The following is a 27822-nucleotide window of genomic DNA, read 5'->3' as shown; positions in this document are numbered from 1 at the left end:
GTAAACATGAACCGGGAACCACGGAGCGCTTATCCTGGAAGTCGAGAAATTTTATCAGCGGACTGACAGCTACCGAATTTGGGATTGCGCGAAAAACGAATTGAAATAATTTATTGTAAACATGAACCGGGAACCACGGAGCGCTTATCCTGGAAGTCGAGAAATTTTATCAGCGGACTGACAGCTACCGAATTTGGGATTGCGCGAAAAACGAATTGAAATAATTTATTGTAAACATGAACCGGGAACCACGGAGCGCTTATCCTGGAAGTCGAGAAATTTTATTAGCGGACTGACAGCTACCGAATTTGGGGTTGCGCGAAAAACGAATTGAAATAATTTATTGTAAACATGAACCGGGAACCACGGAGCGCTTATCCTGGAAGTCGAGAAATTTTATCAGCGGACTGACAGCTACCGAATTTGGGATTGCGCGAAAAACGAATTGAAATAATTTATTGTAAACATGAACGAGGAACCACGGAGCGCTTATCCTGGAAGTCGAGAAATTTTATCAGCGGACCGACAGTTACCGAATTTGGGGTTGCGCGAAAAACGAATTGAAATAATTTATTGTAAACATGAACGAGGAACCACGGAGCGCTTATCCTGGAAGTCGAGAAATTTTATCAGCGGACCGACAGCTACCGAATTTGGGGTTGCGCGAAAAACGAATTGAAATAATTTATTGTAAACATGAACGAGGAACCACGGAGCGCTTATCCTGGAAGTCGAGTTTCACCGCGTAGCGGACCCGAAGCGCGGGATCCGGGAGGTTGAGAACCCGGTACTCGAAATACGTAGCGGACCCGAAGCGCGGGATCCGGGAGGTTGAGAACCCGGTACTCGAAATTTGCGGAGCGCGACTCTCATCCGTCCGCTCTACTGCGCGGTTCGTTCCAGACTGAGGAATTCGGCTAGCTGATTTTGAATTGGTGACGTCACTTTCTGAACATCCGACATCCAAACTTTGGTTTCGACCTATAATACTATGTATGATGATGTATGATGTACGACGTATGATGTATGATGTATGATGTATGATGTATGAGGTATGATGATATGATATGATGTATAATGATTTTAGCTTTCACATTTCATACAAGAAATACACACTTTATCTCTCCTGCCGATTCCAGACTCAAGCGGCCAGGCCCTTCAATGGTCAGCCGTTGACTGAAGATACGGGTCGGCTAATAACGCTGCCGTTCTGCGACAGTTGGATGATGAAAAATTTCGCTCGTATCTTTCAAATGTGTGTTAAAATACACTCGAAGTGTTAAGAAGCGTCGTTTTTTCTCTCCCTATCACCTTTCTAGGTCTTTAAACCACTACGCAGCGTTAAATACCGTCTCATATACGAAGCATCCATTTCATCTCGTTCAAAATTAGCGCATCCGTGATGTATTACAGTTACTCTGAATTTTTTTCCATCCGAATACTTTTCGAAAAACAATTCTGCTTTCGATTCTATGCCTATGAAAATTCAAAATCGAGAGAGCAATGAAAAGTTGTTGGAACAATTATGAATACTAATGTTATGGAATACATCGAGCGTGCCTCGAATAGAATCCCATTTCGAAATGAATAATTCTTCTCTTTTCATATCATAGCTAATCTAGTAATATAGGTAAATAGGATGGTTGGAGGTGTTCGGAAATGGTAGGACATTTCAAAAGTTAAAGTCGACGATCATCCGGTGCATCAATTTTATTGTTACAGATTTTATTTTCCCATGAGGCATAGAGTATTCAACAACGATAATGCAGTCCTTAAAATTCATCATTCATCTCTGTCTGGAAAGCTAATTCGCAAGGCGTGGTATTCTATTCTATTTGCATTATTAGAAAAATACTCGTACTCTACATACACTGTTTCTAATCTTTTGCTACATTTGGTTTAATCCCCATGCTTCCACAGCACGAATAGTCAGAAATGTTTTTGATTATCCATAATAAAATAAAAGAAGTAACAAAGCTTAAATTTATTGTTAAAGCTCTAATGAATACATCAAACTGCGGTCGAATCAATTCATTTATTATTTGCACATGACCTCTATATATTTGATAAATTATTTCTGAATACATTGAAACATATGTATTTATAATGAAATATCATGCAATGGGCTGTGTAAACTATAAACTATAATTTCTATCGAATAGCTGCTTTTATGTCAACAGGGCTTTGAGACTCAGTTCAGTTCGTCCTCCTCCTCGTCCACCTCCGACCACCTCCAACAATCGCCAACCACCTCGAACAACCACCGATAACCACCTCGGGTTGTACCTGGAATAGCAATAAATATTTTCAGTATAAGAACACATCAAAAACATTACGTAAGGATTCATATAATCACAGGTTTTGTTTTTTGGCTGTAACTTTCGATGCGTTGATCGCAGCGTATTGGAACTGCGCCCATTCGATTTCTCCCGCAAAATTACGTTGGAATAGTGCCACAATTAATTTATTCCAGCACTTTTCAACATCGCGAAAATTTTCGTCAAAAATGCAAAGGGGTTAGCCTTACTTTTTCTTCATTTTTCGGCCGAAAATTTCTGGTCTCAGATTCGATTCGTACGACCGTTTTCTGACTAACTGAACCCTCAGGAACTCAGAAAACCCAGCAAGAGTAGCGTGGGATCAACAGGAGCGAAATTGCGAATTAAAATGTACCTGCTGAAAAATGTCGAAAACACAGATTTTGTTTTTTGGCTGTAACTTCCGATGCGTTGATTCCAGCGTATTGGGACTGCTCATAATCGATTTCTCTCGCAAAATTACGTTGGGGTAATGCCACAATTAATTCATTCCTGATCCTACTCCTACTCCTACTCCTATATTTACATCTTCCCACGATCCTACTCATACTCCCGATCCCACTTCTGATCCTACTTCTACTTCTACTCCCACTCCTGATCCTATTCTTGATCCTACTTCTACTCCTGCTACTGATCCCACTACTATTCCTACTTCTGGTCCTGATCCTACTTCATCAAATATCATGAAAATGTTGAACTCATCGAGCACAAACCTCGCCCTCCTCGTCCACCTTGTTTTCCTCGTCTTCCTCGTCCTCCTCCTCGTCCTCCTCCTCGTCCAACTCCGACCACCTTCAACCACCTCGAACAACCACCGATGACCACCTCAGGTTATACCTTAAATAGTAATAAATATTTTCAGTATAAGAACAAATCGAAAATATTGTGTAAGGATTAATATAATTGAGTAATTGATTAATTAATTAATTAATAATAGAATAAATTGCATAAGCTTATTCATAGCTACTGAATTTGTGCTTGCGCGGAAAACGAATTGAAATAATTTATTGTAAGCGTGACAAGTTTGAAATATTTTAGATAAAATATAATTACAATTGCCATGCAATATTATAAAAGTGTTTCACTCTCCGAGCACAAATCCTCGTCCCCCTCCTCCTGAATCACCGAGATTACCCGCAACCGTCCCTAACCACCTCCAACGAAAACCGCCAACCACCTCGAGTTATACCTCGAATACTAATAAATATTTTCAGCGTGAGAACAAATCAAAAATAATGTCTAAGGTTTGATATAATTTTTTTATCGACATATTTTACCAAAAAGATTATGAGAAGATTGTAAAGTTATAGAAATTTTATTAGCGCACTGACAGCTACTGAATTTGGGCTTGCGCGAAAAACGAATTGAAATAATTTATTGTAAACGTGAACCAGGAACCACGGAGCGCTTATCCTGGAAGTCGAGAAATTTTGTTAGCGAACTGACAGCTACCGAATTTGGGGTTGCGCGAAAAACGAATTGAAATAATTTATTGTAAACATGAACCAGGAACCACGGAGCGCTTATCCTGGAAGTCGAGAAATTTTGTTAGCGAACTGACAGCTACCGAATTTGGGGTTGCGCGAAAAACGAATTGAAATAATTTATTGTAAACATGAACCAGAAACCACGGAGCGCTTATCCTGGAAGGCGAGTTTCACCGCGTAGCGGACCCGAAGCGCGGGATCCGGGAGGTTGAGAACCCGGTACTCGAAATTTGCGGAGCGCGACTCTCATCCGTCCGCTCTACTGCGCGGTTGTTTCCAGACTGAGGAATTCGGCTAGCTGATTTTGAATTGGTGACGTCACTTTCTGAACATCCGACATCCAAACTTTGGTTTCGACCTTTAATACTATGTATGATGATGTATGATGTACGATGTATGATGTATGATGTATGATGTATGATGATATGATATGACGTATAATGATTTCAGTTCTCACATTCCAGACAAGAAATACGCACTTTATCTTTCCTGCCAATTGCAGACTAAAGCGGCTTGGCCCTTCGATCGTCAGGCGTGGAGCAAAGATTCAATCTTCAGTTAACGAGTCAGCTAACGAGTCGAAATGTTCTTTGCTCTGAAAATCACGAAAGAAATTAAACTTAACCACCTTAGACTTCTGACGGAAATTTCAACGATTTAAAAAAATGCTGGAATCAATTCTTTGATGCACTGTTCCGACGTAATTTTGCGAGAGAAATCGATTGGGCGCAGTTCCAATGCGCTGCGATTAACGCATCGGAAGCTACAGCCAAAAAACGAGAACCTGTGTTTTCGACATTTTTCAGCAGGGCTCATTTATATCCCACCATAGACAATGTCTATGATTCTCACAGTTTCGTCTCCGACGACTCCACGAACTGTAGCCTGCTAATATTTCTTCTCCGTGAACCGGACGCTACCACTTCCACAACCGTATCTCCCATTTTGTGGTGCCATCTAACACAATATAGGTTCTTGGAATTAACTATCCGAGTGCATCGTCGGTAAGAGCATTACAGTAACCGATTTTAGAATACTCCACCGTGCTTAGCATCATCGAGGCAGTGGATGTTTATAATTTGTTCAAATTCGACCAGTTGAAATCATGATCTTTAAAAAGGTGTTTCGTATCATCCCTTGCTTTTCTGTTGTTAAATACTTGCAGGGATACGGATCAGTTACCGACATGTGATTACCGACCTATCGTGTCAGAGGACTGTACGTTATCAGTGTTACGAAAAAGTGAGCGTGAACTCTCCTAGACTACTCCGTCATCATGCATCGTGATTTCGAATCCAGCCGATAGTGTCCGGTCTTATCACATCAATTATTACCAGCTCAATTCGAGATTGAAGTATTGCGTGACAGGCAGGCGGTTTCGGCCCTCACGTAACGTTAAGGAATCGCTTGAAATTATTCATTAAAAATGCCTTTGGATATTCCCGGGTTTGCGTATGCCGCTACTGTTGCTGCGGGTGGCATACTGGGTTATGTTAAATCTAGTGAGTATGTTTTAACTTCCTTACTCGGAAATTCCTATGCGGTCAGACTTATTTTTTGCACTCTCACGTTAGTTTGTTTTCGGCCTCTTGATATCAATTGATACATATTTTGAGCATGGCAAATCTAACAATGAATCATGGGTTACAAGTATCAAATTTTACAACAATTTTGTTTTGATCTTGTTCGTACATCGTCATTTCTCAATTGTTTAGTAGAGTATGTGCAATCGTTTCTTGTGTCATCGATTTTCGTACACTTTCGTTGACCCGATATGTATCTACAGCTTGATCACATTCACGATTCGTTACCCATGATATCTGTCTTATCTTCATTGTTTCAAACTTGGCAGCTTTCATAAGGCACCTTATCTATAACGTCTAACTCCATTGTAGGACATCGAGGATTTAAAGTATCTCGTTATTTGTTCATTTCAAATTTTAATTTTCATTTTAACTCACATCGATTGCAGCTAATTGGTTTCTACGAAATTCAGATCGATATAATTCTTAAAATTTATTTCCACAGATTCAATACCGTCATTGGGTGCTGGACTTTTGTTTGGTTCACTGTTGGGTTTCGGAGCATACCAAACTACACAGGATCCAAACAATTATGGGATGTTGTTGGGTACAAGCGCAGCTCTCGGCGGCATAATGGGCTACCGATTCTATAATTCTGGAAAAGTTATGCCTGCTGGTGTGATTACCGTCATAAGGTAATAGGTGCATTCATATTTGGTAGGAATGTTAAGGTTTATTACATATCAGATTATGTTGATATTGGATTTTACCATCAATTTAATGAAATTCTTCTAGCACTGCAATGGTGGTCAGGCTTTTGGTACGGCATTTTTCACCGTCATTAACAGGAACAAAGCACCAATGAATATTTTGACTTGTATAATTTAATCCATATTAATTTGCACAAGTAATTCAAAGGTGCAGCCGCATTACTGTGCAACTTTACACTCTGGGTATATGGTGATTGTTGTGTATGATTTTGTACTCGATAGTTTTATACGTAGATTGCACTCAACATTAATCACAGTGATACGTAGTGTGATCTCGTTGTAATTTTATCAAAAGAATAAATAAAATTTCTCGATTATTATTCATTGTATTTTAATCTCATTTTATTATGCACTCCCTGTAGTACTTTGAGATGAACTCCTAGATTAAACTATATGACGCTGACTTTATTGAAAGCTACCCAATCCATTCATCAAATAATCTGAACACTTTTCAGATGAATCAGGTCAACCTACATCATGAGTAACAAACGAATTCCTCTATTTAAGGAAACGATAACAATTTGCTATATAAATATATGGTTAACTCTTCTGTTATTGATACTTTAATGTGACTGGGTTGTCTCTTCACCCTTCGCTGAAAAATAAATTGAATTACAAATCTTCGCATTCCGTTTGAATGAAATTTACCGTATTGCATGAAATCTTTCGTAGAAAGAAATGATAAAAAATTTTAAATGATCTAAATAAATTTTCCCTTATAATTTTATTCACTTTATTCCGAGTACAATTTTCAGTGATTTACGGGATACTTATCACACTCATCATTTTTCATCACCATCAGGTGAAAGTAGATATACGTCTTACATTTTACGATGCACGATGAACATTCAACTACCGAATTTCTATCAAGGTACGAGCCGATTCACCAAATACGATTAATCAATCGGTTATAACGCAAAGTCACCGCGTAATGTTTTGACGCGATGTGCCGAAATATCCAAGTATCAAACTTTCTAATTTATTCTGCAGCAAGTAACGACTTACGTATTAAAATTGTCAAATACTGTAAGTCATGTAAGGGTTACATTTCGAAACGTTATGTAAAACTAAATATATTTATATATTTATAGCTTATTTTTAATCGTATATAAATTATTTCTAAGGTGCTCTGTTAGAGACTCGTGAAAACATTTGTAGGTAACTGAATCCACCGGCAGGGCAACATAATTGCTATTGTCTGCTAACATACATATCCCGTATAGATAATCTAATAGTAACTTAAAATAAAATTAACGCATAGCGTACTTAATGAATAAAACAGACATGGTTGTCATATGTACAAATTGATAATCGTCAATGAGTAACGACGGAGACCACAATACTAAGAATATATTAATTGGAATGGAATATTTCAACCCAATTATTTGTGACTCATCAATCGAGGATTAGGCTTATTGTTTTTAAGGCGGTGAAGACATGTGTAACGTTATATATGTATAACTAATTGAACTTAATAATTCGGCGTTAACGGTTCTGCCGCAATAACATCAATATTTACACCCAACTGAAACGCTCAATTCTGAGCATTAGTCTACTTCCAGCTTCCGGAATGAGCCAGATATACCACCCAACCCATCACTCGTAGTTGACGTGCAGTTATCTTTCGAAGAGAGCTCAATGTACATGTCATCCAGGGCTTTGAGCTCGTCCCGTTTTGCGTGCAGCGTTGTTTTGAAAGTTGCTGAATACCGAGAATAAGACACGTTACTGTTGCAAACTGTTACGTTACGCAGAAGGTATATACCTCAGCTTCCGTGTGAAAGTTACAAAGAGACTGTTGCACGAACAAGACGGATAAATAAATGCTTGTGTAAAGATGAATACTATTACTCACCAATCATTTCCGCCATCGGAATTTCACCTCCGTATTCTTTTGGCAGGATCTTTGGATCGACTGCTAGTTTCAGCTCATCCAGATTTTTGTGCACCTACAAGAGACGGAATAAGAGAAAGGTTAATTAAATCCAGCGCCATCCTGGTCAACTACCATTTCCCCCTTCGTTACAAATTTCTCCAACGATTGTTCGCAGTCTCACTTACCAGAACGCGTCCTTTAAGCTTGTCGTTGAGAAGCGAGACTGCAAATTCAATGATCTTTGTGGCATAGCTGGGAATGTTAATGAAATGAGTTTCCTTGTGCCGCATTGGTGTGCTGTTTTGAATGCACCTCAGCATATTCCTTATATCCGTTAACGACCACGCACTAAGATGGCCCATTGTCAGTCCAGACTCGTCGTTCACATGGCTATACCCGTGAACCTGATTTTCCTCTTCATCCATCAAAGTTTCGACCACTAAACTGTGCGCCCGAGCCATTTGAGCCGATGTGAACTTGTATGGATCGAATCGTCCTGAAGCCAATATTAAATGCATCGTTATAATTTCCCCAATATCGAGTTAAACAGCACCTAGAATACTATTCGATTAGGTGTAGTGTATTATGAACAAGACGATAACACGCCGGTTTCATATATCGTATGCTGTCGAGGTGAGGGTAAGAAATGAATTTTTGGGCATTCAAAAGCTTCTTACCGGCACAAGATAAGATAACTTGGCGACCAAGACGATCCCTCTGAGGAAGAGGAACCAGATAACCGCTGTCTATGATGGCTTCCATAGCAGGGTCCTTGATGTCCAAATTTTGAAACCAGTTCGGGTACAGTTGTCTGATGGTTAGGTATCGTTCGAGCATGTCCTGGGCCAGAGGAACGCTGAATTTTTTTGTTCTAAGAAATCTGAGCAGAAAGACTGCGTCTGTTCGGCAGTTTTTGATTTTAGGATGCTTGAGTATCCAGTGCCTAAGCTGGGAGAGGGCATGTTCACGGGTTTTCTCATCTTCTCTGAGTTCTACCCTTGCGGCCGTCTGGGTTTCTGGACTTAATCCGCACTCATAACCCTCTACTTGGTGTTGACCTCCCATACCCATTACCTGAAACAAAATGTCAAGTTACAATTTTTATGCAGCCAGTGATCAACGGTAGAACGGTTTTCGTAAGAGGAAAGTGGAAATAGGTTGCTTTCACTCGGCAAATATAACATAATCATTCTTGCTTGATTAATGTAAAATTTCTCCACCGGGAGTCGTGAAAATGTAACGATAAGTACAAGGGTAAAATGCATAAATACGTTCCACGTAACAAATCGTATAAACTTGAATCGATGGCGAGCATATTGTTCACGAACTATGACCACGTTCAAGCAAACTTTCGATTCCTATATTATACATATACATTACATAGTACTTTACGCAACAAAAAAATTATTACGTTAATAGTTGGCGATTTTTCATATAAGGAGGCCTTGAGAGGGAGTACCGTCGCGGACTTGTTCCGAATTCTCAAAGCGAACGAAAACAAAACTTGTAACGAATTTCGTATGGAAACTTGGTGCCTGCTATTTCATAATCATCTCCTAACATATTACAAAAGCATATTCGTGACTGCGTTAACCAATAAGCGATCTAAAGAAAATGAAAGTGAACACACGTATAATGAGTCCGACGCTCATTGATGTGTGCGGCAATCAACTTTCTATTTGAATATTCTACCTGACACTAAATTATCCCGGAAATCATATAAATCGTTAAATGCATATCAGTCTAACAGGACTGGCATCAATTAAATTTATGGTTAAATACTTTATCGTTAATATTTCGTTTTATAGATCAACGGCCTGTTATCCAATCAAACGTACGATCAAATGAATAGAATGAATTCAAGTACCAAATTTACCAGTAAATCTTCAGGAACTCAAAATATGTGTCTAATTGTACAGCTGAAAAGAAAAATAATTAAAACAGTACGAAGTAAGCTGAGGTGACCAAATTGTAGAAAAAATGTCAACTGAACGAAAACGAGAAAATCCAAGTACATGAAACTGCCATGTTACCGTTGAACTCTTCAAATGATTTCTAATATTTGAAGAAAAAGAAGATTATTATTACTCACTGCCGACTGGGAGAGGGCGCTTCGTAAGGAAGGAATTATTATAAACCGATTTTCAATTCACAAAGTGTTTTCGTTTCCACTGCAGGTCGGGGTTAACAAATGTTTGAAACGTAAAATTAATTCGAAGGTTTAAACGCACAACCGTCACAGGTCTTGTTCACCGATCGCACTGACTAACTCCAAGAGAAGGACACTCGACGGAGCTAGACCGAAACGGACTGAGGTGTTGATCGTCGTATGCCCAAAACCGAAATAGTCCGGTCACTACGATTTCCCTCCAATTTAACTCCACGGGCAGCAACGTAGCCGCGTCTGGATTCGGTTGTCCCTCACCTAAATTTCGGTATTTCACTTTAGTTTCCCCCCAAACACCTGGAAAACTTATTAGTTCACGCCCACGGCTATACTAGGGGAATCTTCGTACGATTACATCCTAAATCTAATTACTCGGAACGCTATACCAATTTTGAAAGTTACCTAGCCGCTTCTGCAGCAACGAGCCTACAGTACATGTATCGCCTGCAGGATCCGTATTCGACTTTGCTCAAGCAGCAGATCCCTGGACGAAGATTCACTTTCTTCTCCTAGCCTTCGTCTATTTTACTTTCACTCGAACCGCGGGGGTGACCCTCAACCGCACCAACGAATAACAAGGCCATTTTTTCTCCCCGTCATAGAGAAACACGTTGAAAACGGTGAAATTGCCGGTCTTCAAATTTTATTCAATGAGTAAAATTAACTTTCCGGACAAAGTCTGATTCGACTCATACGACGTTTGAAGTGAAAATTATTGCGTAGAACGTGGCTTGTAATTCCGACAGAAACAGGTCAAAGTTCCTCAAATGAGCCGACGCATGTCATTGTGTATTGTAGTTATTGCAACACAATTCTAACTTCGTATTGATGGTTGGTACTGCTATTATGGTGTGACTTATGAGCACTGTGATGTCGTAATCGTGACATTAAAAAATTAACTCTCTTAAATTATAATTCCGTCTCAGCTCGATCTGACGGATTGCGAAATGATTTTAACAAATCATCAATACTGCATACACTTTTTATAGACGTTCTCTCGCAACGAAAACGAGCATTGCTGTGTGAACGTAGGCACAGGTCTTACTTTAAAGAGCAGACTGCATGAATTTGAATAGCTGTGCTCATTTTTCTCCGTCGATCTGCTAATGAAATACAGTCAAGATTGACATAACTCTGTACAAACAAATTTTGATTAACATTTCCTGAACGTGACTCGTGCGGGTGCTATGAATAAGGCACAGACACATCCACATGGGATTGGAGACAATTTTATTCGAAGAACATCAAAGAGCCGAAGGCATATCGTTTCGATAACAAACCAATATTTTTTCAAGGAAAATTTTTAACGACCTGTTGTTTCATTGAATTTTGTCGATTTCGAAATACGAAAATTAAGATGGTTATTTCCTTGAGATACCCAAGTGATTGTAAGTCCCGACTATAAATATGACTAATTGCTAATTTATCACTAACCGATTTTAAAGTAATTCCGGGATAGATTCGGCACTGTATTTCTACCCTGCTGCCTCGATCTTAAATTACACAAATGCCGTGATTCGCTTTGATAACAACCAATTGAATATTATTGTCTCCGCATTATTCATGGACGAAGAAATAAAACAATATCACGGATGCGCACGTATTGCATCTATTCGTCGAATATAAATTAGGACAAATTCACCATTTTCATTTAAGATATAGACAAAAAAAAAATACTGATAGCTCGTATACTTGAAAAACACACCTCTCGAAGTTGGACTGTTCCACGGTAGTTTGTGCGTCAAATGTAACAACAACAGCGTAGATTTTTCCTGAATATTTTTCGCAGCTCATGCAACCAATTTGCAAGTAAGGTAACAAACGCAATTTAAAACATCAATATAGTATTGAAACAACACTATTTCCATCCATGGACCTACCCACTCCTTGATTGTTTGGTTAATTTATTGTAGAGAGTCAACAAGATTTACCATTCATATAGTCATAGATACTTTTTTCTACATAAATAGTTTATTATTCAATTCCATGGGACATGCGTGCGAATTAAAAAAAAAAAAAAAAAACTACGATTACCTGGGAAATACCCTGCAGCTGATGTGTACTCGAAGTGCGTACACTCGTGTACTTAAAAATTAGCGGTCCTTAGGTTTGCTAATGGCGTTATACCCTAGCATTCGTAAGGATTTCCTCGTAAATTGAACGCTTGCTCTTGAAGTAAATATGCATAATTCAACAGGCATGCGAATTGTTATGCTAAAATATTGGCTGCTAGCGTTAATGTGGCAATGAGGCGTTGGCCGCGTAGAGTCTGTTCGGAATTTTAATAAGTAATCTTCAAAGTAATAAACCAAAGCCCGCATCCGTCAAAACCTAGGAAAAACGATGACTGGAGCTGACATCGACACACGACTGTTTTCAGGTGGCTGCTTAAAAATATGCGATAATAAAGTCGCAAGATAGAAGTACAGACTCCGATTTTGCCAAGCAATTTCATGCGGTACGTTTCTTCGTTGATCAAATATTATGAGCTTGTCCAAAAGTTCCATGAAAGAAAACTGGTTATGAGGGTAGGCACAAAAGATGTTGAAACGTACACGACGATATTTGAGTGCATGAGAGAACAATTGGTCGACGCGGACGTATCGATGAAAGGGTTACTTAGACAAGTATATGAAAGTTGAGAAGCTTTCGTTGATGAGGGCTTGAGTAAATAATGCTTTTTCCTCCTTGTACTTTACCAATTCTAATTGATATGCGGATTATCAAGGTGTTTTATTTCGAAACATCAATCCATTTGATAATGAGTCACGCGTACTGCGCCTCCACAAATGCATTTTAACCCTACTGAAAATAATCATGTGTTAAATTATAAAACGTTATGATTGAAATTCACGTATAATTTATTGCATGACTTGTTTTGTAAAAAATCACATTATAAATTACAACAGCACGAATCATCCGATATATTAGATCAAAAATCGTATAAGGATTACACAGCTTACTATATCATTTTTATACCGGATATACCCAATTTACCGCTAGTTGATAGCTGCGTTATCGTTTGAAAATTAATGCACATCAACTTCGGATCTAGCCAATGGATCTAACAATTCTAAACAAGATAGGTAATAGCAGAAATGGAAACGAGGCCAGTCTCATTGAGCTGGTCATTCTAGTGCTCACATTATTACATACGCGTATGTTCCTTGACTGGGCAAAACCAGGGCAAAGATTATGAAATTCTTGTTCTAACTCTCAGGAGAGGTTCAATAAACTCAACTATGTAGAATTACAAAACTGTTTACTTTCGATAATTTATACCTGTATTTATCTACAGCGTGCGAACGCATACCTGCCATGAACCATCCGTAGCATTGTACACACGTACTCATTTTCAGTTGAAGGTATTCGACACAAGGACGTTTAACTTAGCGATTCTTGTCCGTGAAGATGGTGTTTACTTTTCAATCGACAAGATGCGCTTTGCTAAATTAAACATTTCAAATTTACTGCTTACTAACGTAAGACAAACGGAGAATGACTATTGAGAATTGACGGTACGGCGTTGTAAAATGATCTCATGCTCACTGAAGAAATTTGAATAATTCAAAAGAATTGCTCAGTTTTTTTTTTGTCTCGTCTTTGTTGAACATTTAATACAATTCCGCTGAATAATCAAAAAGCTATGAAGCCATCAAAATTATGTCCGAAAGCAAAAGCAGCAATAAATTGTGTTTACTCTGTGCTTTGTTAAAATTTTTCATTATTTATCCGTGATGAATTTTGCTCACGGCATGCATATCAGTAAATATCTGAACCATCAACGATATCCAAATGCAAGTTTGATTAAATCAAATTTTTCTCCGAATTCGCAAACAACGATATGCATTTTCTGGCCACCGTATGGGAGTGATGTTGACCACTGGCAGGCATAATGATTAACGTTCATGTTTTCGGATGTTCTAGAACGATCGAATGCAGCTGAATTTTCAAATTGTATCGACCGCAAGAAGGTATCACTAATGCTTGTTATACATGAGAATCCTCACGTCTTCAATGGGTGTTAATAGCTTAAAAATGACAGCTGTCCGTGTTCAACCTGTTCTTCCATACTCATCACATAATGCCTTAATGACTCATTTCCCACGCAGGTTTTGTGATGGTTTAAATCATACAAGTTTTCGTTGGAGCAAAATTTATCATCAGCTCTGATCTGTGGTGGAATCATTGAGAAATTGCTCGCGAACGTGATACAGCGATGAAAGATTTCTTGCCCGCTTAACTCATGTTACGGACGGTACGTATAAATTCCGGCGACCTACTTCTGAATTTACGAGCATTGCAACATTATTAGTTCCAAAAATTGCAAAATGTCACCGAGTAGTTCTTGCGCATGCATTCGTGTAAAATGACATTGTTAATTACCATCTACGCCTGTGGTCGTATTTGAGCAACGTAGGCTTTTGGTTTCTGAATACCTATAACACGGCGTCGCTGTAAGGTACCTAATTGGTTTGATAATTAAGCAGAACAGAAGTCAAAGTGAAAGGTCGTTAGTTGTTGGCACGAGTGTAAATAAATGCCACTGAAAGTACAGTTTCCTATTATTTACCGGTATCACCGTTTTCGGTACGGCGACTTACGCAAAGATTTGAAACAAGAAAGGGTTGATTCACAATTTATACAACGATATTCCATCGGGTGTCGAAGCGTGCGTACGCATATTCGGTTCAAAATGCATATCGAAAGCAGCGGGATTTAAATTCGAATAATTTAAAAGGCATTGAAGCATTGTGGTAAAGCACCAGGATTATCATAAAGAGAAAAGCGAATGGTTGGGAGGATAATAGACGTGTGTGCGGGCAGAAAGTAATGGCAGGTATAGACTCACCGAAAGGTTCAGTTTGCCAAAACACTTGGTCCAATCACGAGGGCTGTACTGGTTGCGGTGCAGTGGTATTCCTCGAAATCTTCACCGCATGACTGTTATACCCCTGTTCGAACATACAACAATTAGTTGACAGTATTGTCGAGGCCGATGTAATTCCCTCCAGAGCGTACGCGCATGCGTTGCAGACGACTCACCTTTCTCCCTGGAGAGTATTCAACGTCGAGACCGATGCCTCGGAGTTCCTCTCAGCTCTGAGAACACCGGTATCCTCTCGGGCGATCATATTCCGTTCTAACCAGAGATACACGGTAAAAAGTTTTCCTCCACGAAGTGAAAGGAGAACGATGATGGGATCAGCGGTGGTCAAGACTAGGGCCAAGTCCAAAAGCCCTTTGCCGATCTTGGAACGAACGTATTCATAGGATAGAAGCGTATACATGATGTCAAAGAACTCTATGTTCCCAGGCTAGATTTTGTTCGTAGAGGCACGTTTCTCTCTCAGCTCAGGTTTCGTAACTATTTCGTAACACTAGACACCGATTGGGTCACTGCAGCTTCGTATCCTTATTCGAACTGTTGGATTAACACTTGACTACTGCTGGTCAGTCAAAGTCCCATACATTTATCTTACAGTCAGATCAATCAGTCGTTTCTTAAATGACCTTTTCGCAATGATATATTTCTACCTCACGATTCTTTGGCTTTGGTAAATTTTGCTTGCTTCGATACCAATCATCCTACTGCAATTAAGCTCTCCGTTGATCAGGTTTTTCAGCATTCTAAAATTATACAGGACGATAAAAAAAGTAAAATTTCATTTAGCAATCACTTATTATACAGTCGGTCATGAATGCTGCGTCCAGTCTAGCGGACGCGACAACTGCAAGCACCGCAGGTTTCAGTAGATGGAAGGTGGTACTGGCACCACGACTTTCACCAGTATTTGAGCTGGTTTGTGGTTGCACCATCGGCTGGGATTTCAACTTGTAGCTTCGGGCTGGACTGCAGGAGGATTTCGTCCGTTTTAGGGTGTTCAATATGCTTTTCAAAATAGCGTATACCCGTATACGACATATGAAGGAGTCTTGTGAAGCGGAATAATGTTCAATAAGAAATATCATGCGAAGCATATTGTATGCAGCTGTTAGCCTAGAGGCATACAAGTAAGTGAACTACAAAGTTTAATTTCCTCAAGTATAAATTGTAAAATTGTGATTCTCGTAGTTTGCACAATAGCTGAAACGGTCGGTGACTCAAGCTGTAATTTGCTTCTTCGATTTAAGGCCGATTTCAAACTGCTGTGAGCACGTTGTTCATCAGCACATGCTCAGCGCTCGCTTTCACCATGTCGACTGTAAGAACTCTGGTATTATTTTCAACGCTCGCCTTTAAACGATCGTGGTTATATAATTGATATTAATACCTACCTAATAAACGCAGTGTTGCTAACCGCAGGAGAAATGATATCGTTCGAAAAGCGGAAATATAAGATCGACATATCTTCCGGAACTAGTAGGACATTTGAGATTGTCGCTACCTACAGTTACTTTCTATACGTGATAAATGCCGTTTAAGTAGTTACGCAATCCCTGACTAATGAATATAACGGTTGATCGCGGGATTCAAGTAAGTATTCCGTAACCGATTATTCAAATCGAACCATCTGTGATCAGTACCTTAGGTTTCAAGGCGAAGTACGAACTGATATAATTATTGGATTGGTAAATTCGCTTATTGCAGGTGCCTCTAAATCGCACTTCTGGAAGCCGCTGTCTAAAAATAAGATATGAATTACATTTTCGTCAAGTGAAAGGCTTGTGCTGCATGTATAATGCGTAGTTAAAATATTAATGTAACCGTTAGTGGTATGGAAATAGTATAAAGCGATGGTATGTTATGAGAATAAGGAAGGTATAGAGGTAATTTAACTCGAAAAACGCCAAAGTAGCCGGTGGCAATAAAATTCCGATAGCAACGAGACTGTCATTAACAAAATTAATCTGGAAAATTATTGATGGAGCTATGTCCCGTATCAATTTTCCGATTCCTTTTTACTGCGTTTTCTTCATACGCAGCCCGACAGAACATGTCTGACATAGAATTATTGCATAATTTCGAAGGATTCGAAAACTTCACTCACTGCGGCCGTTAAACAGACCGATCTGTGTGTTACTGTGTGGCATAAAGGCTATATTTAGACTTGTGCACTCCGACGACCACTTTCTCCGATGACCCTAAAAACCGAGAACGGATCTGAAAGAAAGTGCATCGCCCTGCACCAACGGTGAGGGTCTCAGAGCACGTACAATGAATACCACGGTGCACAGCATTTTGTATATGTATACGTTGAGATATCCGTCTTGCTCGTGAGATTTCACAATTTTACATGTATACAGGTAGATTATAATAGTTACAGTTCCGAGGAATTTCATTTTGTTTGCACTGGCTGGCAGATTTATTGATATAGCCTACCGTGGACCCTAGTACGGATAATTTAACATCTGTTTGCAAAATAGACGAGGGTAAACTGGTGACATTGACGTCTGGCGTTGCGGGAAACCTGCACGTTCAAAATATTAATCGTTCATTTAGTTACGTCGCAGTGTCATTTCAGTGAGCTGAGTGACCACCAAACTAACATTCCTACACACGCGAACGAAACCGCGTCGTAATCTTCGGTGTTCCATGACCGTGAATTAGCCACGATTTATAATATCACTTTTGAACTCGATGTGTATAACGATACCTTTAATGGCAAAAATTGTTTCACACACCGACAGAATTTTTATTAATCAATCCATAATTGCGGTTTCGAAAAAATATTGTGTAAGGTATTGAAAAATACGTGACATAACTACGATCAAAACGAATCATTTGTTCGATTTATCTACCATACAATCAAAATTCCGTTTGAGTCAAACGAACGTGGAAAACTGTTTACAGAAATTGAGTATACCTTATTCCTATAACCGTCTACAGCAATACGTTGCTATCACTGATCGATCATACGATACTTTTGACAAAGAATTTGACTTTCCCTCTCGAATATTTAATGCTTTCATGAACAACAGAGAAAGAGTTTGTTGAATCTACCAAATGTGGTGGATAAAAAATTTTTGCAATTAAAAAAAAGAAATAAGTATTATTTGATTAGGCAAAAAAAGTTAAAACAATAATTCGTATCATCACGTAGAACCACATTTATGTCAGTCGACTAGACACTTCTACCGCCAAAATACAATGCTCCAGTTTCTTTTACTTTAAAGAACAATAGTAAAAAAACAACTCTCAATGACAAAATTGCGCTTAAGCTTAACAATCTGGAGCTTTCGAGATAGATTTCTTCAGTTCGAATAAAATCGTGAAATTATTACGTAATTTTTCTCGTATAAAATTAGCGAATTATGGAGATTCGTCACATACGCCGACAGTGCTTCGCAACTTCAGGTAGTAAAATTGCGTCACATAGTGCGATATTCCGTGAAAAAGTTTATTCTGTACTTTTTATGAGCATCTAACTAAATTTATTGTGTCGCATACCGTAAAAGAAAAAACTATGTATACACGGATATGTGTTCATTGCATAAGTGTTCCGAAGGCTCGTGGTCGGTATCAATGTCTTTATGGGTATTCATTAGGATTTTCCACGCGTGTACGTTTGTACTTCCACCAGAGATTTTTCAATATCGTGGCACTATCGATCACTGATTACCGTGTCGACGACCTAATGCATTCCACAAGGTTGTTCTATACGCGCAACGTACTTACAATTAGAATTGGTAGGTAATATTAACATTTGCAATCGATTCGAATTAATTGATTAACGGGCATCGTGACATCGGATACAAATAGGATTTTGAATGCGCTACGTGCCGCTTCAACCGTCCCATGCAAAATATATCGTATATCAACTGACATAACATATTATGTAATTTGATTTTCTTCGAAGGAATCAATTTCCATTATACGATGTATCATTAACTGGTAAATAAGTTCTTCCAAAACCAGGTCTGGGCTGAATTACTAATAAGCAATTTGGTCGATCATTCTTAATTCAATAACAATCGATCAAAGATCAGACTTACCATTAGATCTCTGTAAGGTTTAAAATTTCCGGGATCGAATCAGCGGGTTATAGCTATACGATATGGTTGAAAGAATGGATAAATTTTGGGAATTCATACCTCGGCAGTCAATCATCTAATTCTATTCGGGTTTCTTCTAGACAAAAATATGTAGAACAAGCTTCATTCTTTAAAATTAAAATCAATGAATAGAAATTATCGTTAACGTCAACCGTTTTGCTCTGTGCCATGTTTTGCGGTCCTCACATGTTTCGGAAACGACTTATAATTGGTTATCGACAGATAAATTCCTCGAATTCGCCCATTTTTCCAGCAGTCTATATATAGCTATACTCGTATTATATACATTCGTTTAAGGAATATAAATTTCATTTAAGACTTCAAAACAAATCGTAACCAGCCATACTTGATGTTAGATGATTTAAAAAAATTTATGAAGACCCTTTCATTTCCCGGAGCATATTAATTTTATGATGTTTTTGTTTGTTATGTAATTATTTTGTATTTCAATTTTCTGTTACCTGTTTAACAGATGAGGTCGGCATTTTGTACGTAAAATTGTACAGAAATTTCAATGAATTCTAGATGATCTGAACAAGTGTTTCGTTCTTGAGATTCAATGAAAATTTATTCAGTGTCCTTTCAAAAAAGACAAAATCGATCAAATAAAAGATGAGTAAAAATTACTCATTCGAGCCTGTTTTAACCGAAAACGAAATTCGGAAAATGAAAAGAATCTTTTTACGCGAAAAATGGCATGAATACGAAAGTATTAAAAAGCGTCCACGAATATTAAAGTAGTGAAATGAAAATCGATAATTTTAGTAATACGTTAAGCTATTTCCGTACTTGTCCTCATACTTACGTAGGCACATTCAGTTTTCGCCTTTACCGGTTCAGCAGATTACAAAATATGATCCGCAGTCGATTACAAAGCAACGAAATATTCTGTTCATCGGTAATGAGATACAACATCAGAGTCACGGTAATAGGATTACTCTGATACTGTGGTACCAATGCTAACGGTATTATGGCGCATGTGAATTTGATTATTCAAGTTTAGAAAAATATGCATAAAGAATAACCGGTGAATTTGATATGCCTTTAATATATTCTTTATCGCTCAATAATCAATAACAGTATACAACGAAAGATATTTATATTATCTTGTTACCGTACAGGATAGTCTGAAAAATTATCATAAAAATTTTACAACCACAAAGTCCTCAGACCATCCTGTTACCTGCAACGGATTCCTGAAATACAATCGGTATATATAACACCTAATGTAGACGGTATATAACTACAAATTATGATATAATATATTCAAGTATGTACATTGCGAACTGTACTAGACGATTAATTAAATTGTACAATCCTTAATTGTTTATAATATTTGATGTCTGGAAGGGGCATTTAGTGGTTCGAAATCTCCGGGTTATCGAAACAATGAAAAAACGTGACCAAAACAGTTAGGTCAGATAATGACAAATACCAAGTACGACTTGTGGCTGGGAATATTCAAAAACGTTCACTCCAAAGTTCGGTAGATTTGGCGAAAAACCTGTAATAAGTTTTGAGGAAGTAGACAAATTTGAACTTATAAAGATTATACTCAACTCTTTCTCGGTTTAGCATCCCAGTTTGGTGTTATTATATTTATGTATGCATTCAACGACCTTGGCCATTTGATCTCGATTTGACGAGAAAGGTGTGGATGCAGTCTCACGTTATAATAACAATGTCTAACTAACTACAACGTCCCTTCCATAGTTAGAGATTCTTATCACCCCATGAAATTTGTATGGCAAATATATATATAAACATTACTCTAACGCTATATTACACTGTTCATATATGTTATGCAAATTGCTTTACATTGTAATGTATAAATTATTATTAAACATTTTTTACTTCTATAATGAGCTTCCCAAGATACTTATGGTATAAGCATCTTTATGACATACGATTCTTATCATACAATTAATGATTTTATACAAATCTGTAATACAATAGTTATTCATCGCGATAACCATTTATATATATTGAGAAAAAGTTAAATGAATCCTTTCCTCCGACAAGATTGTGATTTTCCCGATCAATAGTATGAAAAAAAATTGGCCCACACCGTCTGCGCGATTAAGTTGTTTTTTTTTTTTTTTTTTAAGATTAATTACCCAAGTTTTCTTCATTAATTTTGTTTTTTCTTTTCAAATATAGAAAAAAGAAATCCTAATTTCACCATATTACTCGTATGTAGATAAACAAATTATTTAAGAAAATAAAAGCGTACGATTGCCAAGAAAAGTCTGTCAATTAATCTTATCACGAGAGCAAAAACTCGTCTACGACGCTATTCATCAGCGAAGCTGCAATAATTGCAGAGCAAAGCAGGGGCGGGCAATAAATGACGGCGAAGAATTCGGTATACCCTTATATGATCAGATCTACTCACTTGCAGTGTATAAATAGAAGCTTCTGCAGAGTGGCGTCTCGCAAATTTGATTCTCTAAATTCATCAGACAATTTTGTAGAGTGACGTAAGATCATCTCAGTATGACGTTGTCAAATGTGAGGTCTCTGCTGTCCCGTTGACTGCCAGATTTTTTGAAAGGATTCCAAGGGAGCCTCCTAGCGACGTGAGCAGTCGTTACCGATCCTGCAGGACTCGGTTGTCCTGAAGAAACACCCGACGAACTGCTGGCGGAGACGCTACCTTTGTCGTGACGGTTCGATTTCACTGGTTTCTGTGAGGAGGGTTATAAAAATGTCTTTAACGCGCTACCCTCGCATCATCGTTATAGTGAGAAGTGTAAGCCAACTTACTTTCAGATAATTTCTATCCATCGGAGTGACAAGTTTCAAACTGATGGAATCCCCGCATTGCTTTATCAGACGCACAACTTGATCATGAGAAGCCCATTTGACGTCCTTGTCTCCGATACTAACGATGAAGTCACCTTCTTTCATTCCACCCAACTGGAATCATTATTATTCATTGGACATATTGCTTTCGATTCCTATCGAGTTTACACGGAGACCAAATTATTATCATTTTGCTTCGGTAAATTGACGAACTCTAAAGTGAGACATACGTCCATCCACTTACGTCGGCCAAGGAGTTGTGATCGACCGCAGCCACGATAACTGGAGCGTCACCGCGAACGCTGAATCCGAATCCTTCGCCCCCAGGACCTCTCTGAAGCTGAACCAATCTTGGCGCCGTCCAGTGTCTCTTTGCGGAAAATATTGCAACAGGACCAAGGGATCTGAATAAATCGTCCACACCGTGCTGACCGAAGTCTGGATGGGTCAGACTCAACTGAAACTTTGTGGATGCTGGAAAAATGTTTAAATTGTAATGACTGAAGAGAGGAATAAAACGAATAGGTGGATGAGTAAAAGTATTTAATTTTTAGAGACTCGAAAAACCTGGCAAAATGCTTTTTTGGTGCTGTACAATGTATGAGCATTGTATGTTTATTGTTCATTTTACTTGCAAACAGAAAGAAGGTGTAGAATTGCCTATGAAATTTTGGCTTGAACACCGTTTTTCAACTACCAATAAACATGGAATAAACCAACTTTTGACTGCCATACATCAGACGGACGTGTTTTCAGTGCAATAAGCTCAAATTTTTATTAATGCTTCTTTAAAAAAAGCAAAGATCTTTATCTGTGAGTACCAATAAATACCTCACTCCTAACGATTCGTGATAAAATCTCCCACACTTATTTACACAGTATGTGCAAAGATGGCGAGCAGGGATTTTTTAGGCAACCTTTCAAAATGAGTGTAAACCATGAGTCAGATTAGTCCGTTCGTTTTGCGATAAAAAAAATTATAGATAAAGGTTAAATGCCTATCGGATTGTCCATTATCGTTACCTGCTCACTGTGTGCAAACTGCAGTCTGACTACCTGAGTAATACGAACCACATAATTATGGCAGCATTTATTTCGCTGTGTAACGAAAATTGCGCAATCTTATACTCGCGATGAGTCGGTGACAACTATACCTGGTATCATTGCACAAGCTGGTGGATTACAAACAATACAGAACGCGGTGCGCAACTTGTTGCACGAGAAAAATGATCTCGTCTAACGCTGGAGCGAATATTAAATTCCAGGACTCACCTAGAATGTGAGGAGGATCGAGGAGTTCCCGGAAATCATCCTCGTCGCCAACCCGATTGTATTCTTCGAAGGTGGCGTCCTGCGCCCTCTTCAAAACCCTCGCCAACGCTTGTTTGCCCTTCAATTCGCGGCACATTCGTTGCAGCCTTTGACTCTCTTCGTGAAGTATTTGAGCCTCTCTCAAATGTGCTCTACCTGCAGGTAAAATCGTGAATTTATATCGTCGTAAAATTCAGATCTATTCAAAATCTGATGTGTGCTGGCGTGTTTCGCCAATTTCTCTCTTTTATTTTCACGAAAAATCTTACTCAAAAGCTTGCGTTCCTGTTCGTCCTTCGGCACAGTTGTGTCTATCTGAGTTTTACCATCACTTTCCTGAATGTGCTCGAGGACGAGCCTCGTCTCTACACGCATTTCGGAGACTGGTCGCTCCAGAAGCCCAACGGCACAATGCTTGTGAGCCATCGCTAAGTGGTGTTCACGTTTGACAAGAATCAACGATACCCATGACTCGGGGACGTAGTCGCGTACCGGTTCACGCGAAATGAGGGAATGAACATCTGCGTAAACCGCTGCTACCTGAAACCAGAAGCATTTATGAACGTGCAAGCACCGTCACTTTTTACGCACGTAGTACAATATTTACAGAGTATAATCACACTAGCGAGAAACAATTACCTGCGCAGCCTCTTGAGCAAGGTCCAAAGATATATCGATATCCCTGCTATCTCTTGACTGCAATTCCAATTTTTCAAAAAGACATTCCCTCGCTTGAGCCTGGAATAAGAGAAATTCATATACTTCAGAGGCGTTCTTTTCGCGCAAAAGCCTGATTGCATGAATCGTGATTTCCCGATGTAACGATATGCGACTTTCGGCATACGCCCGATTCAGAGAGAGAGGAAAGGGACCGAAGAAAAAAGAAAACCAAGTCACACGCACGCGCCGTCGAGCAATGACGTCTAGAGTGGATAATAGGAATATGTTAATTTACAACGAAATCTGCCGTATGACTAGACAGCGTCATTGTGAACAACACGCCCTCTGACATATAAAGTATAATAAGGTATAGACACCTTGATTTATGCTAATCGACTAATTCCACATGCGCTTGAACGGGTGTCTCATTCTAAAGTGAAATTACGAACAGTCATTGTATTGTAATACATAAATACATACATGCATACATAGGTACCTATATATATTCTGTACTGAAATGAAATTCGGAGTCAAGGATTCAGTTTTCATTGTTTTTTTCACAAGCACAAACAAATCTTACCAGCATCAGCTGAACGAGCATTTCCAGCATCTCTGGACCCAAATCCATGCTCGGAGCGTTGGTAAAGTTTTCGTGGATGTACCTAAAGGTACCAGCGGCTCGGAGGAAGGAGTCGACCGCCTGATCGAGTCCCCGAGCTGTTCGTCTGTCCTGTCTGGCACCCAGCTGCGTATAAAGAGCACCAGCGTTGAAGAGAACCGAAGCTTTTTCGAACGCCACTGTTCGCTGACAGCTAGGAACTCCCGTCAAAGAGTCGAACCATTCGAAATATATTCCCAAGCTTCGATCCGGTGGAAAAAATCTTCTCTCGATGAAGTAAAGCTGGTTATAGTAGCGGAGAAGCAACGCTATTCCTGGCGTGTCACGAGTCGGCGTCCTCATGGCCTAGAATCGAAGGACATTTTCAGTATGCGGTGATGTAGGTACACTTTTAGTTTCTTTTTTCGGAAGGGAGATCTTTTGTATTGATTATTTTTTGCAACTGTACTATATACGGTTCACGCTGATTGACTGCATTATCGCGTGGGTCGACTGAGTAATGTAATGTTTGAGGTCAGCGAGCGGCACACAACTGTGACGTTTCTCTTGTAATATCGGTAGCATAAAATAAATCAGACGGTTCGTTTTATGCGCTGATCGTTCAAGTTGATGGTACATTATTCGGTAGGTTCGTTTGGAAAAAAATCGTGAATAGCATCAAGGATCGATTTGCAAATTGAAAAATATTTCAATTCAGAATCCCTTGGGCCACGATCAGTAAACCCTGGTGATATACACACAGAGACGACTGAAAATACTGATTGTACTTTATGCCGTCGATAATTCACAGGATTTACCGCGTCCCTCTTCGTTTATAGGCAGCAATCTCAAGTGCTCTTTGGTATACGTGATTTTTCTGGAGAAAGCTTCGACAAGCGACAAGCACGACGGTGTGTCAGTAGTAAATTACATGACCGTTTAAGAAGTGTCGCAATCGATGGAATTTCGTTTGAATTCTTGTGAAATCGTTCTGATGCCATTCCATTCGATGATTTGGCAACGATTTCAGCAATGAATTCTACATTTTGACAATTTCATACCTGTCTAGTATCCATGAGGTCTGCAATCGCTTCTTCGTAATGGCTGCCATCCTCACTGTAGTGCTCTAAAATAAAATCCTAGAAAAGAAAGGTTGTTTTAGAAATAACGAATCCGTGATTATGAAGAATCGTATTTCTAGATATACGTCTTCAGAAGTATTTTTGTCTAGAAAGGTTGCTATTAGTCAAAACGAATGTATTGGATTGGCCTTGTTTCAGAGAAAATTTTATGTCGACCTGGAGAACGAATTGGCTAAGACACCCCTAGTTGCTACTCGATATGTTAAATCGATATTTCGTTACCAACGTCAACTAGTACATACCTAACCACAATTGTAGGAAGACGAACTTGGGCGAATATGGTGCGAATCACGATAGAACTTATACGAAAACGTTCCGAACACAATGAGGGAGAAATTGCAAGCCTTGAGGAAATAACACTGCACCAGGAAGACATTGAAAAAATCGAACACATAGATAGGTGGTGCAGAAACTTGAAAATACTACTCCTGCAGTACAATCTAATATCCAAAATCGAAAACCTGGGTATGCTAAAGAAATTGGAGTACCTTAATCTGGCGTTGAACAACATCGAAGTAATAGAAAATTTGGAGGGATTAGAAAGTCTTAAAAAGTTAGATTTAACAGTAAACTTTATCGGGGATCTTCGAGGCATCAAGTCACTGAGGTAAAATTGCTTCAAGATCGACGTGACTCTGTAATTAACGCGGATAGTGTTGGTCCAAGTTTTGATTCAGTGATATTTCCCAGAGAGAACGAGCACCTGGAGTCATTGATATTAACGGGAAATCCTTTCACGGATTACGAGGGTTACCGTGAGTATGTCGTAGCGACACTGCCACAGTTGAAGGAACTCGATATGGCCGAGATATCGAGGTCGGAGAGGATTATAGCCCTTCAGAGATACGCCGAGGCTTCCGACGACGTTCTCAGAGGGTACTGGAACTACGCGAAGATCCGTAAGGAGCAAATTCTACGTCATCAGAGAAGCGAATCGGTCAGAATTAGCGAACTCAATGAAGATGGAACGGAAAAGGTAGGTGTGCCTAACGGTAAGTCGTAGTTCGAATATAATGAAAAGGATCATTTAAAGATCTCGCGACGCGTTAAACATCACATGACCACTTTATGTAGGGCGGTGAGGATGACGAGGAACGTAGCGAAAAATTTTGGAAGAGCACAAGCTCGCACACTCCTGAGGACCGCATTGCCATTGCAAGAGAGAACAGGAGAAACAGGGAAAAGAGAGAGAGGAAAGATGACGAGGCTAAAAAGCCGAAATACGTTCCGAAATTGTTCAACTCGGACGGACGGCCATTCAACATAAATCAGCCCAAAGTACCATTTCGTTTGGACGATGAAAGTGACCGCGACAAAATCATTCTAGACATAGCTGTTTACAAGTAAGCTAACAGGTATAGTTGATACGTAGGCTTACGAGTCGATGAAAATTTATAAACTTTGTGACGTATGTGACTGCAGGCATTTGGATACTTCCTTTTTGGACGTCGATGTTCAGCCTGGCTACGTCAGAGTGACCATCAAAGGCAAAATATTACAACTGACCCTGTCCAGTGAAGTTTTGACCGAGAAAAGTACAGTTCAAAGATCTCAAACGACAGGGCATTTGGTGGTGACAATGCCGCGTTTAAATCCATTAAAACTAATTGCGAAGCCAGAGGACAAAGCCAAGAAGTCAACGGAAAGCAAACCCATCAAATCAGTAAAGGCCCAGTCCGCCTCAACGAGACGGGAATTTTTAGAGATTGGCCCCGAGAAAGATGACCTCGACTACATGAGAATAGTGGATAACAACAAGAAGCATCAAGAAAAAAACAAGTTGTTGGAAAGGCACAAAGATGTTTGTCGGCCTGAGGAGAAAATACCATCGAACGATTTCGTGGATAATCCTGATGTTCCCCCACTAATGTAACCTTGTTTTTAAACTCGGTGTTGAGAAAACCGTGAAATATTGACACATGCAAGCACGCACTTATAAACAATAAAGTATAGAATTAAATCGCATAGCCTGTAATTTGAGTATTGTACGAGCTTGTACATTCCTTTCCCTGTTTTTCCTTTCTTTCCATTTCCCCTGAAGTTCTTACATCTTTATACAAGAGCTTAACGCCATTTTTGACAGCACTAACCAGGTAATTTGACGACATTAGTAGCTAAAATAGCGGCAAAATGAAGAACGGGAAAGTAAAATATTTCAAGGTAAATAC

General features: G+C 39.1%; 4 protein-coding genes and 1 long non-coding RNA gene across 11 annotated transcripts in view; 2 read left to right on the top strand and 3 right to left on the bottom strand.

The window, feature by feature from the left end:
* Positions 1-2016: 2016 nt before the first annotated feature.
* On the bottom strand, positions 2017-4722 carry LOC138190570 (uncharacterized). Its single transcript, XR_011176621.1, has 3 exons — positions 4285-4722; positions 3032-3155; positions 2017-2286 (listed from the first exon to the last, which is right to left on the bottom strand). It is a non-coding gene; the product is annotated as an uncharacterized lncRNA (long non-coding RNA).
* A 177-nt stretch (positions 4723-4899) lies between these two features.
* On the top strand, positions 4900-6418 carry LOC124215423 (transmembrane protein 14C). The gene is made up of 3 exons (XM_046618802.2): positions 4900-5307; positions 5834-6023; positions 6124-6418. Exons 1-3 carry the CDS (start codon positions 5232-5234, stop codon positions 6191-6193), a joined length of 336 nt encoding a protein of 111 aa, XP_046474758.1. The 5' UTR covers positions 4900-5231; the 3' UTR covers positions 6194-6418.
* Positions 6419-6803: 385 nt separating this feature from the next.
* Positions 6804-15755, bottom strand: LOC124215410 (clavesin-2). 3 transcript variants are annotated; one of them, XM_046618785.2, is made up of 6 exons: positions 15188-15755; positions 14994-15096; positions 8652-9048; positions 8160-8470; positions 7954-8047; positions 6804-7800 (listed from the first exon to the last, which is right to left on the bottom strand). In XM_046618785.2, the coding sequence occupies exons 3-6, from the start codon at positions 9043-9045 to the stop codon at positions 7646-7648; spliced, it is 954 nt and encodes a 317-aa protein (XP_046474741.1). In that variant the 5' UTR covers positions 9046-9048; positions 14994-15096; positions 15188-15755; the 3' UTR covers positions 6804-7645. The 3 variants fall into 3 exon arrangements, with proteins under 3 accessions (XP_046474741.1, XP_046474744.1, XP_046474743.1); XM_046618788.2 differs by lacking the exons at positions 14994-15096; positions 15188-15755 and adding an exon at positions 10544-10750; XM_046618787.2 differs by lacking the exons at positions 14994-15096; positions 15188-15755 and adding an exon at positions 10067-10330.
* A 4411-nt stretch (positions 15756-20166) lies between these two features.
* Rhp (GTP-Rho-binding protein rhophilin) overlaps positions 20167-27822 on the bottom strand; it is a 50823-nt gene continuing 43167 nt past the window's right edge. For 4 of the 5 annotated variants that reach the window (XM_046618726.2, XM_046618727.2, XM_046618724.2 and 1 more), the window contains 8 exons: positions 25574-25651; positions 24495-24878; positions 23894-23992; positions 23524-23794; positions 23216-23410; positions 22188-22417; positions 21905-22057; positions 20167-21825 (listed from right to left, as the gene is read on the bottom strand). In XM_046618726.2, the coding sequence (XP_046474682.1) occupies positions 21625-21825; positions 21905-22057; positions 22188-22417; positions 23216-23410; positions 23524-23794; positions 23894-23992; positions 24495-24878; positions 25574-25651 (1611 nt within the window). In that variant the 3' untranslated portion in view covers positions 20167-21624. Of the gene's footprint in view, positions 21826-21904; positions 22058-22173; positions 22418-23215; positions 23411-23523; positions 23795-23893; positions 23993-24494; positions 24879-25573; positions 25652-27822 lie in introns of those variants that run through there. The other variant, XM_046618728.2, reaches the window with a different exon arrangement.
* On the top strand, positions 24591-27603 carry tilB (touch insensitive larva B). Its single transcript, XM_046618761.2, has 5 exons — positions 24591-24912; positions 25913-26261; positions 26345-26630; positions 26729-26997; positions 27077-27603. The coding sequence occupies exons 2-5, from the start codon at positions 25933-25935 to the stop codon at positions 27525-27527; spliced, it is 1335 nt and encodes a 444-aa protein (XP_046474717.1). The 5' UTR covers positions 24591-24912; positions 25913-25932; the 3' UTR covers positions 27528-27603.

The sequence above is a fragment of the Neodiprion pinetum genome, chromosome 3 (genome assembly GCF_021155775.2).
Source record: "Neodiprion pinetum isolate iyNeoPine1 chromosome 3, iyNeoPine1.2, whole genome shotgun sequence".
NCBI lineage: Eukaryota > Metazoa > Arthropoda > Insecta > Hymenoptera > Diprionidae > Neodiprion > Neodiprion pinetum.
Note: the sequence above shows the minus strand (reverse complement) of the source record. Positions and strands in the feature narration are given on the sequence as shown.